Source organism: Lepidochelys kempii, chromosome 6, assembly GCF_965140265.1.
Source record: "Lepidochelys kempii isolate rLepKem1 chromosome 6, rLepKem1.hap2, whole genome shotgun sequence".
Classification (NCBI taxonomy): Eukaryota; Metazoa; Chordata; order Testudines; family Cheloniidae; genus Lepidochelys; species Lepidochelys kempii.
The window spans coordinates 30,525,357-30,542,178 of NC_133261.1; the positions used below are offsets into that span (position 1 = coordinate 30,525,357).

The following is a 16,822-nucleotide window of genomic DNA, read 5'->3' on the forward strand; positions in this document are numbered from 1 at the left end:
ATGTTTGGGGATATTATTTTTATGGAAAGGCTTCCTGCTTAATAATACTGCAAAGAAAATAAAACCACCTATGTGCAGGTTGTGATCTGTGCTTCTTCTGCGGAGTCTTTTGGCACGTGCAAAAGACTTCTGCTGTTAAACTGAACTATTGGCTATTGCAGATGAGGTAGAGCTAGCTGGCTAAAATAGAGATTTCTCTTTTATTGCACTTTACAAAAGTTCTCTTCTGTTCAGCGATTAAGAAACCATACAATAAAACGAGGGAACCAAATGAGTGACAAAGAAAGGAATATACGTTCCTTTAGTGGTAGCTTTCAAATGTATCTTCCCGGTGGTTGATATATTGAGTGGTCTCGCTTGGAAGGGAACATTGGCCCTTCTTGTAAATATGGGAATAGCAACTTTTTCGTTCAGACGGAAATATAGCTTCGCATTGCAGGTTGATTTTGTTTTGTTCCTATTGTAATGTGTCTTTTCAGGAAATGCGAGTGAGCTGGCTCCTGTTTTTAGGATCACACAGATGCACTTTACGGTTTTCCCCTCTCTCTCCAGCCTTTAGTTTCTCTCCTGGAACCCTAATATTTTCTCATCCAATGATTTGCAAAAGCGAAAAACAAAATAATGCGGTGTAACTTTTGTACCTAGGAATAGGGCTCAGTTGATTTTCAAGGAGTCCGGGAAGCAGTCCGAAGGCGAAAAGGGACTACTGTATTATCGGTGTTTTCCCCTCTACATCATTTTCTTTGCGTGACTAACTCAGTTTGTGGTCTGACAGGAGAAAACATTGAACGGTTCGAAAACTTTCCACGTAGACTTCCCGTCACTTTGAATAGTCGTGACTCCGTTGTAATAGTAATGCCAGGCCTCTGGCCAGATAATCGTACTGTTGAGTTTGATCTGTAAAAGAACCCCCTAAAATAAATCGAGCTGGAGCCGAAGAGCGTCACGGCCTTTGCCTGAACGCCGTGCGAGCCGTCTGGTGCGTGCCCACTTGCCAGCTCCCCCCATTAAGAAAGGAGGGGACACTGGCATTGATCGCCGGCTTCCCGCTGAAGATGCAATTGATTTGTTTGTTCCTGTCTCTGGTTTGCTTTTTACTGTATGCAAAGCTGTGAGAATAGGGACCAAGAAGACAAAAAGCGCGTTTAAGAGAACAACGGGAGAGATGGCACCTTTAAGCAAAGGAAATGAGTTTGGAAGTGGGTGGGTATGGGGTTTGAGTCAAGGGTGTACGGAGAATGGCTCCTGAAAGGCAATCATTGCCTTAGATTATCTAGAAATATATTCGACCTTCACGTCACGCGTCAGCCTTTCGGGTGACAGGGAAAGGCATTAGGTGAGCTTTGTGGCGCGGCTGCCTCTAAAATGAAAGCCGCAGCTTGTCGTCACGTCGCGAGGCAATTCTCCGCGGTGAACTTGCTTTGCAGAAAGAGCCGGAGGCCACCCAGCCATTTCTCCCCTCCCCGTTTATTGCAGCCCCCGTTGGCTTCGGGGCTCTCTCTGGGACAGAAATAGTATTTGATCAGCCTGCCCGGATGTGTGCCCCTCTTTTCCAGGCTGATACCGTGCGGAGGGGGTGTCTTTCTCACACGACGGAGAAATCAGGTGTAAATCTAGAAGAGGGAGGAAATGTTGGGGGGGGGGAGGAAAGAGAGAGGCCTAGCGGTGTGTTCAAAGGGCATCAGGCACGGGAGGGGGTTCCTGGCAGCCCCCCGGGGCGGGGGCACGGTGCTGAGCGCTCCCGGGAAATAGTAAGCGAGCCCGTGCAACGAGCCCCTCACGCTCGGGAGGAACCAACACGCCACCAAAGGCCCATGGACGCCGGCTCGTGGGGTTTGCTACAGCTCTCAGCGGCCGGGGATGGGGCAAGGGCGTGAGGAGCGGGACGGGCCAGGCGGGGGTTGGGGAAGAGGAAGGGGGGTTGGGGGGGGGGGGGAAGGAGGAATACAGGGGAGTCAGTCGCTCGCGAAGGTTGCACACGCGCGGAGCCACTAGGGGGAGATCGAGCCTCGCCCGGCAGCTCGTCGCGGCTCCATGGGCGGCTGCGGGCGGCCCTGCAAGCCGAGACCGTCCAGCCCCCGCAGCGCGGCGCAGAGAAGCGGGGTGCCCGTGGAAACCCGAGGGTGAGGTTGGTTAGACGCTTACACCGAGTCTCACCCTTCTAAGGCGGGGGGCGGGGGGCGTTAATCACCTGAACGCGTAGGATTAGGAAAGCTCGGGCCCCCCTCCCCGCCCCCATCCTGCACCTCCCCGGCTGTGTTGCACAACTCGGCCGCTAGGGGACGCCCCCCTCACTCTCTAAAGCTGCGTGTTTCCCGCAGTTGACAGGTAAGTTTCACAGAAACCCCCTTGGTCTCAGCCCGCCCCGGGCTCAAGCTGTCTCTTTAAATGCGGCTCCTGGAATATTCCTCAGAAGGTTCATGGTACAATGGTGCCCCCTGCAGAGCAAACCTCTGTGCTGCAAGGAACGCCTGGGGCAGCTTTTTAGGTGAGCAAGTGTAAAGCCAACAGACCGGGTCCAGATCGAACCTGGGACCTTTGTGCATGAGCCTCTACCGCATGAGCTAAAAGCCAACTGGCTGTTAAGCAGATTCATGTCATCTCTCTCTTTAGGTGGTCTTGGTGCCACTAGATGGGACAGAACACCATGCCCAGGAGGTGTGCGGGTTACACAACCAGTTGAGACTGAAGGAGGGGTGCCAAGCCCAAGTAAAGCTATTGCAAGCCTGGATAGTTTGGGGCTACATTTTGACCTTACAGAAAACAGCTGTGTGTGGGTGTGCAAGTGGCTGCTGGAGCAGCAGTTGAGGCCTCCTGTTGGCTTAGGAGCCATAACCTAACCCTGGTTAATGGCAGTCACGTATTTTGGGGACAAGTTGATGCCTCTAAGAAACCAATGGAGTAATGTATTAGTGATGAATCCCCTTAGGAGGACTGAGTTCACAACTATTTGTAGCTATCACCTCAGTGTAGCCGAGCAATAGCAGGTATGACATGGCCTACTATGGCATGTTGATTTGAACTGCAAGTTACCCCTTCACATAAGAGCATCTGTTTGTAAAACACTTGCAAGGAAGCTGACACCCATCCTCACTCATCCTGAGTACTCTCTTGCTGTGCATGTACTCCCATACATTTCAGTGGGACAGCTTCTGGAGTAAGGGTGCTACTGAGGTGAGCAGAGGTGACAGAATTTGGACCTTAGGAAAAAAAAATGTCAGCACCAAACAAATGCCGGGACACTCCCTTTACACAGTTCACATATAATGTTTAGAATGCTTTGCTCGCAGTTTAGAACATCACTAATTTCTAGCGTTTTAGCTGATGTTAATTCTCTTTGTTGCTGATTTAGAAGGGTTTGAACAGTTTCACCTCTGCTTCCATTTTAAAGGGGCTGATCCTGCAAAGACTTCTGCATCCCATGGATAAGATTACCCACAGGAGTAGAGGTACTTGCATGTGTGTTTGTAGTTAGCATTAACTGGACTTTCATAACCTTTAATCCCACATCCACGATCAGTGATTAGTTGTTTTAATAAATAAAACAAAACAATAATAATTAAATTATAAAGGGGGTTTTAAAACTGCTTAGCAGCTTCTGCTTGGAAGGGTGCAACAGTATATGTGTGTGTTTTCCAGCACTCTAACATTGTTAATGACATAAGCAATACCACATATTTGAAATGAATACACCCCCAGTTCAAATCAGAACTTACTTTGCTGGTTTCATGGAATGGTTAGTTCTTTTCCTTCTGAGTACTGTACAAGAATCAAGTAAGAGATTGTTGAGTCTCCTGTTCTTTTTGTTGAGTTTATGTTTGCACTAACAAACTCAGCAATGTTATGAGAGAATGTTATATTTAATGTATTTGTGTACATTTCAGAAGAATTGTAAGAATGTAAAAAAAAAAATCACAAAACTGACAAATTTTTGACAAAAAGAAAAGGAGGACTTGTGGCACCTTGGAGACTAACAAATTTATTTGAGCATAAGCTTTTGTGAGCTACAGCTCACTTCATTGGATGCATTCAGTGAAGTGAGCTGCCAATGAAGTGAGCTGTAGCTCACAAAAGCTTATGCTCAAATAAATTTGTTAGTCTCTAAGGTGCCACAAGTCCTCCTTTTCTTTTTGCAGATACAGACTAACACGGCTGCTACTCTTAAATTTTTGACAGTATCCCTGACAAAGTAAATTGTTAATGTAATTCATCTGGTATAGTGCTTACACCATAGTGGACCTGGCTGTGTATTCTATGTACATCTGCAACTCCCATTGACTTCAGTGGAGGTTCTGGGTGGGTAAGGTGTTCAGGATTAGACCCGCAGTGAGAACCGGAACAAGAAGGATTATAAACTAGAGGCAAGAGGGGAATCTTAGCCCACAATAGAGTAATAAATAATAAAATATAAAGGTGTTTTTTAAAAAAAAAAAAAATCTAGTCCTGCCTACAATTAGTTTCCCTTCTGCAGTTATAAACATAGTGTGAAATCCTGGCTCCATTGTAGACAAGGGCAAAGCGCCCACTGACTTCAATGAAGCCTCTATTTCATCCATAGTCCATAAAATTAAAATATTTACTGTGGTCCAATCCTGAATTCCTATTCATACAATAGTTCAATTAAATTATTTATTAATGATTAATTCTTTTTAATCAAGTGATTTCATTTTTCAACAGTTCCCAATTTTCCATCTAAAAAGCCTTCTCAGATAGAGTCAGAGCTGAGCCCTATTAGTCACATTGTACCATTGCCCCCCACCCCCAAATCAGTTTTGTTTTAAACAGAAAACTGACTGGGTTGAATATTGTTCTGACTCTGTACTACCTCTTTCTTTCACTTTGTCCCCAGCGCTGAAAAGCGATATGTCCCAATGAGATCAGCTATTGACCACCCTAACACATTCATAATTATATATCCCAGCTGTTCCTGAGAGGTAAAGTAGAAAACTTGTGGAACTCTTCTTGTTTCAACCCTTTGCTATTCTAACAGTGATTCTTGAGCACAAAAAAGAAGTAGACTTTCCTTTTTCTTTGTGAAGTATTTCCCTAGCAACTAAACAAAGTAAAATACATATTTTAATACTATTAGATGTGTAAGAAACCATATGTATTTTGAATGAGAAATTGGGAAGAAGGGTGGCATATTACAATTGTTAACAACGTGAGACGGAGATAGGGCTGCTTGGTTCTAATTCTGGCTATGTCAAAGGCTTACTATATGACCTTGTCAAGCTATTTAACTTTTCTTTAACTTAGTTGTCCCATTTGCAGAATGGGAATAATTTAAAACTATATATAGCTGTGTTATCTGGCCCTTTAAGAGGGGTTCAAAGATCAGCTCTAAACCTGTTCCTGGTTCAGCCTACAAATAAGGCATTCTGGAACCCGTGCAGCTAGACTATGCTAGTTGTAGGCTAAGCAGCAACGAATGCTGGGAAAGGGAGTAGAGCTAGAAAGAGTTCTCTTTCCCCAGTAAGGCAGAAACTAGGGAGGTAACAACTCTTTGTAGGTCATTCCACCTGAACAGATTTTATTCTTGGGTCTCTCCAATCAAAGGTCTTGGAAAGTATTTTGGAAGAATATTGGGGAAAAGTCTAAACAGAGTGCCAAAGGGCTGGTTAAAGTACTGAGTATTTGGTAGTGTTTTGGGTTATGAAGCCAGAGCCTGGGGGAAACCTGGAGAGAGCAGAAGCTACTTGTTGATTGCCACCAAAGACCTGTGGCAGAAGTCCAGTGGTAAAGAATGACATGAGAGTCCCTGCACTGTAAATATTGGATTCATTTTGGACTATTTGTTTTGTTGGACTTCCCTTTAGCCTGCACTGGGAGGAGTTTTGGGAGTTGGCTAGGGGAGTAAATTAGCCTTCCAAGTTGAAAAGTGATTGAGCCTACACTAGATTCTGGAAAGGTAAAAGACTCAAATAGCACGGGGGAGAGGTATTGTGAGAATTGTTCACAAACTACTTGGATGTGGGTTTTTTTTTTTTAATTGCAATGTGTTATTAAAAGAGTAGTTTGGTTGCATTCACAACTAACTAGCAGCATTTTGGTATTTACAAAGGGCTGAAATGTGTTACCCATGCTTACAGTAAATGGGAATCAGAGGAACTAATTATGGAATAAGTTACTGTTCAGCATGAGTATGGGTATTGGAATCTGGTCAGAGATGGAAATATCCCTTTAACTATCGCAGCAGCCTAGGAAAATGATCCCAAACATTGCCATTTACAATAGTGTTAGTACAGTGGTTTAGACCATTCTGGTGGAATACTGTAGCATTTTTATGGTAGAAGGTAGAGGAAGTTATTTTTTCCATAAGAAGCTGAACAGTCTACTGGAGTAATAGAAGGAAGATTGGGAAAGTGACTTAGATGGAATAAGGTGTTACCAAAATAAGTAAGTGGCTAGAATGTGTGATTTACAGAAATGGGCACTTACTACAGCTGTGTGCAGCACAGCAAACTAAGAAATCAGACAGGGTTTAATTTTTGTTTTTTTAAACATTTCACTTTGACTGGTTTTCTTGAGTTTTGTTTCCCTCCTGTTTTCTTCCACTTTCATAACTATATTTTTGGTAGCAGATAAATAAAGGGACAATTCTGATATTAAAGATGGTTTGTGTGCTTAAAGAAATCTTGCCTGTCAAGTGTATATATAGTAAATTGAGAATTTTAGCGTTATATCTACAAAGTGCCATTTTTCTATCTAGAAATTGTATCTTTTCCAAAGATATTAGGAATATTAAAGTATTAATAAAAAATTGAAGAAAATTTCAAATACACTAGCTAATCTTTTGATGTCGGCAACTCCGAAGTGTCTAAATTTTGTTATACAGTGTCTTAGTTCTATATTGGCAATACAGTAATAACTTACTGAAAAGCAAAATTGAGTGGGGACTCCTTGAGTAGCCCTTTTAATTGCTAATGAGTCATACCTACACTGGATACAGTGAGGATACAACATTAGACATTACTATTACCTGCCTACAGCTAATTTGGGAAATTCTGATGGTTGGTCCATTAAGTAATAGCAGAATGTGTGTGGGGAATTAATGCAGTTGCCTAGGTCTCAATCTGGCCAGGACACTACAGTTAATACCTCAGTTTACACTTGTGCAAATTGCCCAGGTATCTGTAGTGATGGCAAATGGTAGAGACCTTTGTTTTAAATCTTATCTGAAAGATGGTTTGACAGTCTCTACATGTACATTCTTCCCCTTTGGAAGACTATGGTAAGTGCTATAAAAAGTATGCCTTGAGATATCATTTGAAAACTCAATTTACTAATTATTGTTCTGGTAATATGTGTGGCAACATTGTATGTAAAGTTATAGGAGTCTACTGTATGATATTACTAAAGACATGTTCTCAATCTGAGGAAGAGTCACAAACAGGTTCTCCAGAGACAAAGGTGAACCTATGCCTCAGCCAGATCTCAACAAAAATCAAACGGACTCTCACCTGGTTAAGTAGCCATTCTTTGACAGGAAAGAGGATGTGGGTGAAAAAAAAATCATATCTTGACAAAAACAGCTAGGGGTTCCTGTCCACACAGACTTGTTTCCTGAACCTCAGCTGGAGATGATTCTCAAAGAGAAAGACACCCCAAATTATTCCTCCTGTTCTCTCTACTCATGGCATCAAGAATACTTGGAGAACAAAGGAAGCAGCACTGGACTGAGAAAGGGATCCTGACTGAAAGGAATTCAGTCAGTAAGACTGCTATACCATATGGTCAGAGACCTTTGCTTTGAATTCACTTAGCTTGTTAATTTAGATATGTTTTATTTTCTTGTAACCAATTCTGACTTTTATGCTTCATTACTTATAATTTTATCTTTTATAGTTAATAAACTTGTTTTACCTAAACTAGTGTGTTTGTCATTTTATTAATAGAAAATGATATGCACAAATCCTGTTTTGCCAAACTTTACATGAGCTTGTATTGTCCAGGAGAGAGCTGGGCAATACAAGATGTACATTTCTGGGGAAAAGTCAGGGCCTGGAAATTTGCTGATGTTGATCTGCAGTGTAATTCAAGGGTATCTGGCTGTAGCACTTTTGCAGTGTAACTGGGAGTAATTTGAATGCTGGAAGCTTGTGTGTGAGCAGACCAGGTGTGGTAACTCTCACAGCAAAACAGTGTAAAAGGCATCCCATGTTGGATAACTGAGTTGACACAGCTGTTCATTTGTCCAGAATGTACCCTGGGTAATGTCCCGGTGCCACAGCAATTCTTAAACAATATGCTGTCCAGCCAGTACAAGGAATTTCTGGCACACTAGTTCACTACTGATTCAGAGGGAGTTGAGCCATTCACCAAATAGCCTTTCTGAGTGCAAGCAAAGCAGATAACTAGCCCAATAGTCAGAAACAGTGGAATGCCATGTTTCTACAAATAAGTACTCATAACTGTGTATAAAACATTAATATCCTTCATCCTGGAGAAGTGTAGAACTAGAAATAACTTGGATAGAAAGCAGTTTATTGAATTACTCTATTATAATTGCTACAAAAGTTAGAAAAATATAATGGAAATCCCCCTCATTTTCCAAACAAGTCTCTTAAAAATATCCATGTAATATTTACAAAGACAGTAAAAATGTTTTTAAATGATTACATAGTACAATCTGTATTGATATAATCTGGAACTAGGGATGCTGCCGCATCCCTTGACTTGAAGTAGTAATAACAACCCAATACATGGTTTCCATCTTCAGCACCCCCCCTATAAAAATAGTTCCAGCAGCACTGTATAATATAGTAATTATCTTATCTGTTTAATAATATAAACAGCTATAGTTTCTCCAGCATAGAAATTACTCTGTATTATAAAGGGTTTTTGTTTAAAAAGCCTTCTATACTTAAAAAACCTCTTTTGCACTAAATAATCCAACCAAACATTTAAGACAGGAAAGAAACCTAGGAGGTCTGGTAGTTTCCAAATAAAGAAAAGTTATTTATGCCTAAGAGACCCTGAAAGGTTAAATTAATGCTGACAATCTCTACATCTAGCAGGCTTAATAACGATGATACAAGGAGGCGGTATATTGCAGATTGGATTCTGTGCTGCACTTTGGAGGAGGCACACCACAGAAAGCACAGCCCAGGAGGAAGAGTGTAAAGGGGCACGGGGGCGGAGTCATGGGGCTTTAAACCACCATTTCGTCTCCTGGATTTGAGACTCAATTTGGAGCCAAAGCATCCCTGGGGCTGACAACTTACATCAGCCTCCCCCGTGGCTGCCTACCGGTTTCTCCATTGCCCAGAATGGGCATAGTGCTCCAACTATTCCTTCTCTTGCCTCCGTTTTGCCCCTGGCATATTCTTGCCCAGAGGCTGTGAGGAGGGACAGCACTGGTTTGCATGCATTGGCCCTATGCTGCTTCTCTTCTGGGAGAATTCTTTTAGGGGCTGTTGCAACCCCTTTGCAGTTCCACTATATTGCTGAAGAGATGTACAGGGGGTGCAGTGGTGACTAGAATCTGTCTCTATGCCTCTTTTTAGCTCTTCCTGTAACCGTTCCATAAGGTAATCTCCAAGGTTGCCTCTGCCATCTTGGGAACACACAAGCCTGTGAGCATTGGTCAGGAGGTCTCCCATCAACTTGATCTTCCGGATCTTGGGTTCAATAAATTGTTTCTTAATAGTGCTTGCACTATGAGGATCTGCATTCTCAATGCTCAGGGCATAAAGCTCTTCAAAATATCCCGTCACATTTTTCCACTGAACCAATGCTACTTCAAGGGCCTTCACCACATTGGATACATGTTCACAGTTTGGTCTCTGGAAACATAAAAAGCAAGACAATTGTCAGAGTCACTGCTATTTACCTGAAATGCTTGGTCTTCCAAACAAGAAATGCATTGCAGAAGGATGCTACATTTTGCAACAGCTCCTTCCATTTCTATGCATTTACTAAATCTTTTCTGAGTCAGCAGTCAGAATTTGCCACTTCCAGTACACTTACTAACTAACATGTTTCAATTCAGGCAGTAAGGATTCAGATAGTTGCAGCTATAATGGAGATTCATTCTCAAAAAACAACTACAAAAAAACCAACAAAAATATCCCTCCCTCCCCCAAACCTCTTGCTCTACGCTATGAAAACTGAATGTGTTAGTTATTTAAGGGCAACTTTTTTACGCATGGCTGCTATAAATGAATGCTGTGAAGGGCATTCAGTAGTACTACACTTTTTAACTGTTTATAGGACACTACTTTGATACAGAAGTCTGAGGAGCCTGATTCTCCTATAACTTAAGAGTTTACACACAATTTTACTGATTTCAAGTTACTCTTGATTTATACTTGTGTAGGGAGATTAAAATTTGGCTTAAAAATCTCTGGGCCAAATTCTATTACTTCAGTTTTAGACTGGTAGAACTCTGAGGTCAATGGACTTGCACCACAGAGAACTGAGGCCAGAATCTGGCCCTCAGTTTCAGAGTCAGTGGCAAAAAGTTCTGCATAGCTACTTCTACCACAGCAACAAACACTAGACTGACTAGGGTAGCAAAACGTTAGAGAAAAATATAAATGAGTGCCCTCATTTTATCTTTGGCTAGAAAAATGAAAACCCTAGAGTCAGAGTTGCATGTCTAATAATAATAAAAAAAGTCCCTAAAGAAGAACAAGAGTTTAAGTGAATATGATTGGGGAATTAAAGTATTTGGAAAGCTAATGGTGGATAGACCCAAAAGTTGGGAGTGACAGGTATATGAAAGAGCAGATTTGTCTGCTGCACACCTGGATGATTCTGGTACAGTAATGGCCTCCTCTCTCTTGAAGATATTTCAGCATGGCCTCTGCAGCTTCCTTCTCTTCTTTAGCCTGCTGCCGGAAAAACTTTGAAAAGTTTGGTAGAGCCACATCAGATTGATCAAAAACTTCACCCTACATATTTAAACAACAAAAATTACTGTTAAAGTATGAAAGCCTGGAGTTGGGAGGAAAGAAGGGGGAAATTAATAGCCAACGGAATACAGGTCAACCAGATCGAATATTTAAAGAACAAAGGAGAACATTTTCAATAGTGCTTCTAACTGCCTTTGGCACCTCTAAAAACTTCCACCCCAATTATAACAAATTGAAGTAAGTCAAATGTTCTTCCAGATCAGCTAGTCTGCATCTTTTTAAGAATGCATACACACACCCCAGTTCACTGAACATTAGACATGAGACTATTGTATTGGTAACACTGTTTGCTTTGAGTGATATGCTCCTATGACTTCTAGCTTCAAATGGGTTTTTGATTTGGGGGAAAAAATTAAACAGCTATCAGAAACTGATGACTATCTTCATCTGTGGGGAAACGTATCCAGATCCTTTCACCATCACCACTAGCAGACCCAGAGGGACCCACTTAGGGCACCAAAATTATCAGCTTCCTTTCCCTCTCCACCAGAGGTAATGTGTAGGGAGGACAAGTGTCCCCCTTAGACTGGCCTGCCGGGGTGGGGATGGAGAGGAGCTCTGAGGGGTGGCCACTGCCAGGCTCTTTCAGGTAGAAGCAGCTCCATCCCATCCGCCACCTAGCTGCCAGGGAGAGCAGCCAAACATGTGGGGGGAGAGGCGCAGGTAGAGAAGGACAGACCTCTCCCTTTCCCTCCCTGCAGCTAATGTGGGGCTGGGTGCAGAGGGCAGTGGCGGTGTCACTGGGCAGGGGAGACATGTGGGAAGACAAGTGTCTTCCCCTTTAGATTGTGCCCCCAGTATGGGGAGGCACCAGTTGTCTATGCTCTCCAGATACCAGCAACCTGGGGAACCATCTCAGCCTCCTGACATCACTGTTCACTCCACTCTGAAACTGTAATGCTGGATTTTTTCTCACTCCTTTACTGCATTGCCATTGGTTGCAGATACACTTTCATCCCACCCCTTTCCTATCTACACAGCACTTTACCTGCCCAGTATCACTCTTCTTCCCCTTATGTTTCACCCTTCTCCTGACCTCTCTTCTCTCCTTTCCCTTCTTCTGCCTAATCTCCTCATACTGAGTGCCCTCACCCCCCCCCACCCCAAATTGACTTACCCAGATTTCCATTTTGAAGAACAACACACACATAAACACACACTATATTGAAACTGCTAAGGGCCCAATCCTGCTTTCCTTACATACCCAAAATTCCCATTGACTTAACTGGAAATGTTGGGTGCATTAGGAATGTAGGATTGGTCCCTTTAAGAGCTAGGGCTCAGCTAAAGCTTTAACTTTAAGATATGTAAATTTGGAAATATGAAAGAGATAAAAGAAAAAAGTTACAACTTTTTTGGGTTTGGGCCACACAAGAAAAACAGACTGCATCAGTTTAATCAACCTCTTTATAGACAATGCTGACTAGTTATTTCTCTTAGAAAATATTACTGGTAATACATAACTATACATCTATGTGTGTGTATAATTTATTTAATTATACATACACAAACCCCCTCTTAAGGGTACCACTTAGATCTACTATAAATAAATATATTAAAAGCCAAATTCTGCCACTCTGAATTAATGTAGAGAAGTACAGTAACTTCAGACACTCCAAGATTTAAACTATGCTCAACTGTCTGTTTTATTCATATTGGGTGGAATGCAGGCAGACTGTGGAAAGCCAGTACCAAGACCTCTTCACCATTTAAGTCCCATAACACGAATGTGCAAGGCAGACCACAGCACGTGAGGGCTTCTGGACTGTGGAAGAGGATTTTGCATTGGCCCCTGCACAGGCTGACATGAAGCATGGTGAAAGGGTAGCACTGGGGGGCCAGACAGGCAAGGAGCCAAAGGATCTACAACTATATTGATCCAGTGGTTCTATCAGCCTACACAGGAGATGTAGAGTTGCCACTCGTGCAGACTATGCCTTGGAGTAGTCTCTCCTGAGGGACTGCTGCAGCCCTGTGACCTACCTATGCACTGTGGGAGAGAAAGGTGTATGTTTGGGGGTTTGCGTATCTTCTTCTGTCCCTGAAACTCTCATTTAGAAATGTGCACAAAGCCTAAGTAATTAAATCTGACACACAGTAACCATCTACTAAAACATGCCAAGAACATGTTCAATATAACATGTCCATCCCCCAAAAAAGAACCAACCAAACCTGCAACACTCTGCTAAAGGACTATAAACCATTTATAAGAAATCAACCTACATTCCTCAGTAGCAATGTACTATACCACTTTAAATAGAAACAGAATGGTCACAGATGTATAACAGCTTCCCTTGAATCACTAGAACTCAGTTAAGAGAACAGAAGAGTATTAAAATTACATATTTTCTCATTAATACAACTTAAGATTTCATCTGAATATACCGTATGTAGGTTGTGAATTGTAATATCAATCAAATGGATTAGAACTGACTTGTCTACTATCAATTTGACTGAAAATTTTCAACCAGCCCCTGTTATAAGTGCCAAGTGTTATAATACATCTATTTAAAAAACCCCTCTGCCTTAACAGGTGGATGTTTATCAGTTATACTTTTCATTTTTACTGGATTGACGCTTTACACCAAAGTTGAGTAAAGGGTCTCACAGATACACAGAGGGTCAGATCCTGCAGTCAATCAATGGACATGTCTAAGGAGTGCAGCATGGGGCACGAGATGTAGGGTGCTGATCATCCTTGCTTCCCAACAACTGATTAATAGCTTTTTTGTAAAGTACACATTTCTTTAATATCTGATATTTCGGCCTAATGTGTTGTTATTGTTTGACCTGTTTGTTGTGGACTTTTGTTACTTAGAGTAAAACTAAAGACTTGTCTGCTGAAATCCAGGCATTAGTGTAAACAGATTTTTTTTTTTTTTTTTAAAGTCCATTAAGATGAAACTACTTGCTGGTCTTCACTTCAAATATCAGTGATGTTCATAGGAAAACAAACTGTTCTTTCACTGATTCACCAACACAACCAGTTTTCACCACACACAATCTCCAATGCTTCCAAGCAATATACCCTAAAGTTGCTAGAATTCCTTATTTTTGTCCTCTCTTGTAAACTGATCTTATACACCCAGTTTCCCCACACAAGCTTTGCAGAATATACAAGGCACTGATTTGTTACTGTGTTATTATAGTTTTGTCAGCGTATCTCTAGTGATTTCAGTGGAGTTGCATTAGTGTAAAATTAGAGTAACAGTGGTGGAGCAGTCCCATGTATTTCTAAATTTAAGCACTCTCTCTTCAATCCATTAGTATTGAAAAGATCTATTCAAACGACTGCTCTGAAGCCTACAATCAGCCCTCCAATAGTTGTCAATATTAGGACAAATAACTAGTAAGACTAAATTAACAGAAGCTTAGAATTTAATCACTCTTTTGCTTCTACTGATGGATTCGTTCTTCTGGGAATAATGCTAATTTCAGCTGAAACCACAGGGAGAGAGCAGATTCTGGCCTACTGTGAACATCCAAGGTATATTTTTAACACTCACCCTAGTAATTAAAAATACTGAGCCAGATCCTCAGCTGGAGCAAATCAGTGTACGCTGAATTGCAAAGTTAAACCTGCTGTGAACCTACAAATTGCATGTCTCTGGCCCATAGTGGTCTTTCCTTTCCCCACCCTCTCAACCAACCTTCATTCAAACTGGAACAACCGAAACACTGTCATGTGCTGAAAAACAACTGGGGATTTTGATGCTATTACACATGCCAAAACTTGAACTCCATACTACCATTATACCCCAGCAGTGAGATTGGTGCCTGAGTAAAATTGGGAGTGAGGAATTGGGAATCTGGAGTTTCATTATAACTGATCTCACTGTAAGTGGGTTTCCCATTAGTATCTTTAAGACAGGGGAGGGCAAACTACAGCCCGAATCCGGCTTGTCAGGGCTTTCAATCCAACCTGCAGGATTGCTAGCCCCGTGGCACAGAGGGGCTAAGGCAGGCTCTGCCTTATTGCCTGCCCTGGTCCCGCGCCGCTCCCAGAAGCGGCCAGCACCATGTCCCTGCAGACCCTGGGTGGGGGAAAGAGCACAGAGGGCTCTGTGCGCTGCCTTTGCCTGCAGGCACTGCCCCCCACAGCTCCCACTGGCTGGGAACCATGCCAATGGGAGCTTCAGGGCAGTGCACCGCAGAGCCACCTGCCCCACCCCACCCCCAGGAGCCGCTGCAGGGACATGCTGGCCACTTCCAGGAGCAGCATGGGGCCAGGGCAGTCAGGGAGCCTGCCTTAGCCCCGCTGCCACACGAGGTAAGCGCTGCCGGGCCAGAGCCCACACCCCAACCCCCTGCCCTGAGCCTCCTGCTGCACCCCACATCCCACCCCCTTGCCCTGAGCCCCTTCCTGCACCCATCCCCTGCCCTACATTCATGGCCCTGCATGCCATTTTCCCCACCCATATATGGCCCTTGGGCCAAAAAGTTTGCCCACCCCTGCTTTCAGAGGCAGCTACACCCACAGGCTCTCATCAATTTAGCACAACACAGGGACTGCCAACTTAGGGCTCCAAGGCACCCCACCCACCACCTTGGTGCCAGGGCACGCTGTACAGCTGTTAGAACACACAGCTTCCGCCCCACTCGGCGTGGGCTCGAGGGTGGGGGGGTGTGAATGAAAGTAGCCGCAGTATCTACATTCAACAGGACGCTGCGGGGATTTCTGCCCCTGGGCCTGGCCCACTTTGCCTGGGGGGGCAGCCTGAAGCAGCGGGGGAGCGGCGCAGAGCCGGGGGAAGGGTGAAGCGAGCCAGGAGGCGTCAGGGGAAGGGCCGAGCGGGGCGGGGGCAGGCAGAAGGCGGCATGAAAGCGGAGCCGGGGGGGGAGGCGGGCGGCGGCCCCCCGCCGCCGCCTTACCAGCGCCTGGAGGCGGTAGGCGAGCTCCAGCAGGGCGCTGGTGACGCCGCACAGGCCTTCCTCCACCGCCGCCGGGAAGTTCTGCCTCGCCCGGCTGCCGACCGCGAGCTGGTGGCCCGGGCACACGGGCAGGCTGCCCCGGCGCTTCTTCAGCCGGGGCTCGGCCATGGCGGCGGCGGGGCGCGGCGCGGTTCCGCCTCTCGCGACACAACGAGCCGCGCGCCGCGGGCTCCCCTGGCTGCGCTCGCTGTATATAGCCGGCGCGCAGGCCCCGGCAGCGGCCGCTGGCCCCTGGGTGGGGCGCACCTTGCTGCACACCCACAGCGGTACCTGACCCGCCTCGTCGGCCCCCGAGTGCAACCCCTCCCCTCCTTCGCCTGCAGCGCGGGGGCCTCGCCCGGACCTGCCTTAGCGCGGGGAGGCGGCCGCCGCTGCACCACGTTGGCAGGCAGGAAGAATAAGGCTCTGCTGCACGGCACCCAGAGGAGAGCCTGCTGGGCCTTACAGAGCAAAGAGACTGGCACGGGTCCCATTGCTCAGCTGGCTTGGGGCGGGGGGGGACTGACCCCAGCGCAAAGCCCGTGTGAAGTGCTACCCTCCCTGTTCGGGAGCGCTGCACTGCACTCCTGGGGATGGCTGCACCAGGTGCAGGGCAGTGGCTCATCAGGCCCTGCCAACCCCGACCCAGGAGTTCGCAGTCTGCAAAGAATTCACCCTTTCCTGAATGCACGCTGCAAGTATTAATAACTTTTGCAACGTTTGAACTCGAGATGGGGCCAGAACCAAATTCCCCAGATGTGGGCTCAGATCTGATTTTTTGTTTTGCAGCTCAGTCCTGTTTCTGTAATGGACCAGATGATGAAAACAGAGCTCACATTAGGAAAGTTTGGATTCTGATTCATCTTTTGCATCCCCAAGTTTGACTACTTTTACACTAACAAGAATGTGAAGATTTTGACTGCAATATATTATGACACATTTGAGTTTGTTATCAAATGCACATTTTCTAACACTCACACTGAATATATATGTTT

General features: G+C 44.6%; 1 protein-coding gene and 1 long non-coding RNA gene across 3 annotated transcripts; one reads left to right on the forward strand and one right to left on the reverse strand.

The window, feature by feature from the left end:
- Positions 1-1,983: 1,983 nt before the first annotated feature.
- On the forward strand, positions 1,984-6,699 carry LOC140912641 (uncharacterized). 2 transcript variants are annotated; one of them, XR_012159330.1, is made up of 3 exons: positions 1,984-2,128; positions 3,392-3,449; positions 4,850-6,699. It is a non-coding gene; the product is annotated as an uncharacterized lncRNA (long non-coding RNA). The 2 variants fall into 2 exon arrangements; XR_012159329.1 differs by having other exon boundaries at positions 1,984-2,123.
- Positions 6,700-8,743: 2,044 nt separating this feature from the next.
- Positions 8,744-16,148, reverse strand: LOC140912640 (ferritin light chain-like). The gene is made up of 3 exons (XM_073347363.1): positions 15,789-16,148; positions 10,749-10,895; positions 8,744-9,785 (listed from the first exon to the last, which is right to left on the reverse strand). Exons 1-3 carry the CDS (start codon positions 15,954-15,956, stop codon positions 9,288-9,290), a joined length of 813 nt encoding a protein of 270 aa, XP_073203464.1. The 5' UTR covers positions 15,957-16,148; the 3' UTR covers positions 8,744-9,287.
- Positions 16,149-16,822: the final 674 nt, after the last annotated feature.

Excerpts from the sequence above, each read along its gene's own strand:
- LOC140912640 (XM_073347363.1), bottom strand. The coding sequence starts at position 15,956 with ATGGCCGAGCCCCGGCTGAAGAAGCGCCGGGGCAGCCTGCCCGTGTGC. Across the intron at positions 10,896-15,788 it reads CCTACCGCCTCCAGGCGCTG|GGTGAAGTTTTTGATCAATC; the intron begins GTAAGGCGGCGG and ends TTAAATATGTAG. Across the intron at positions 9,786-10,748 it reads ACTGTACCAGAATCATCCAG|AGACCAAACTGTGAACATGT; the intron begins GTGTGCAGCAGA and ends TTATGTTTCCAG.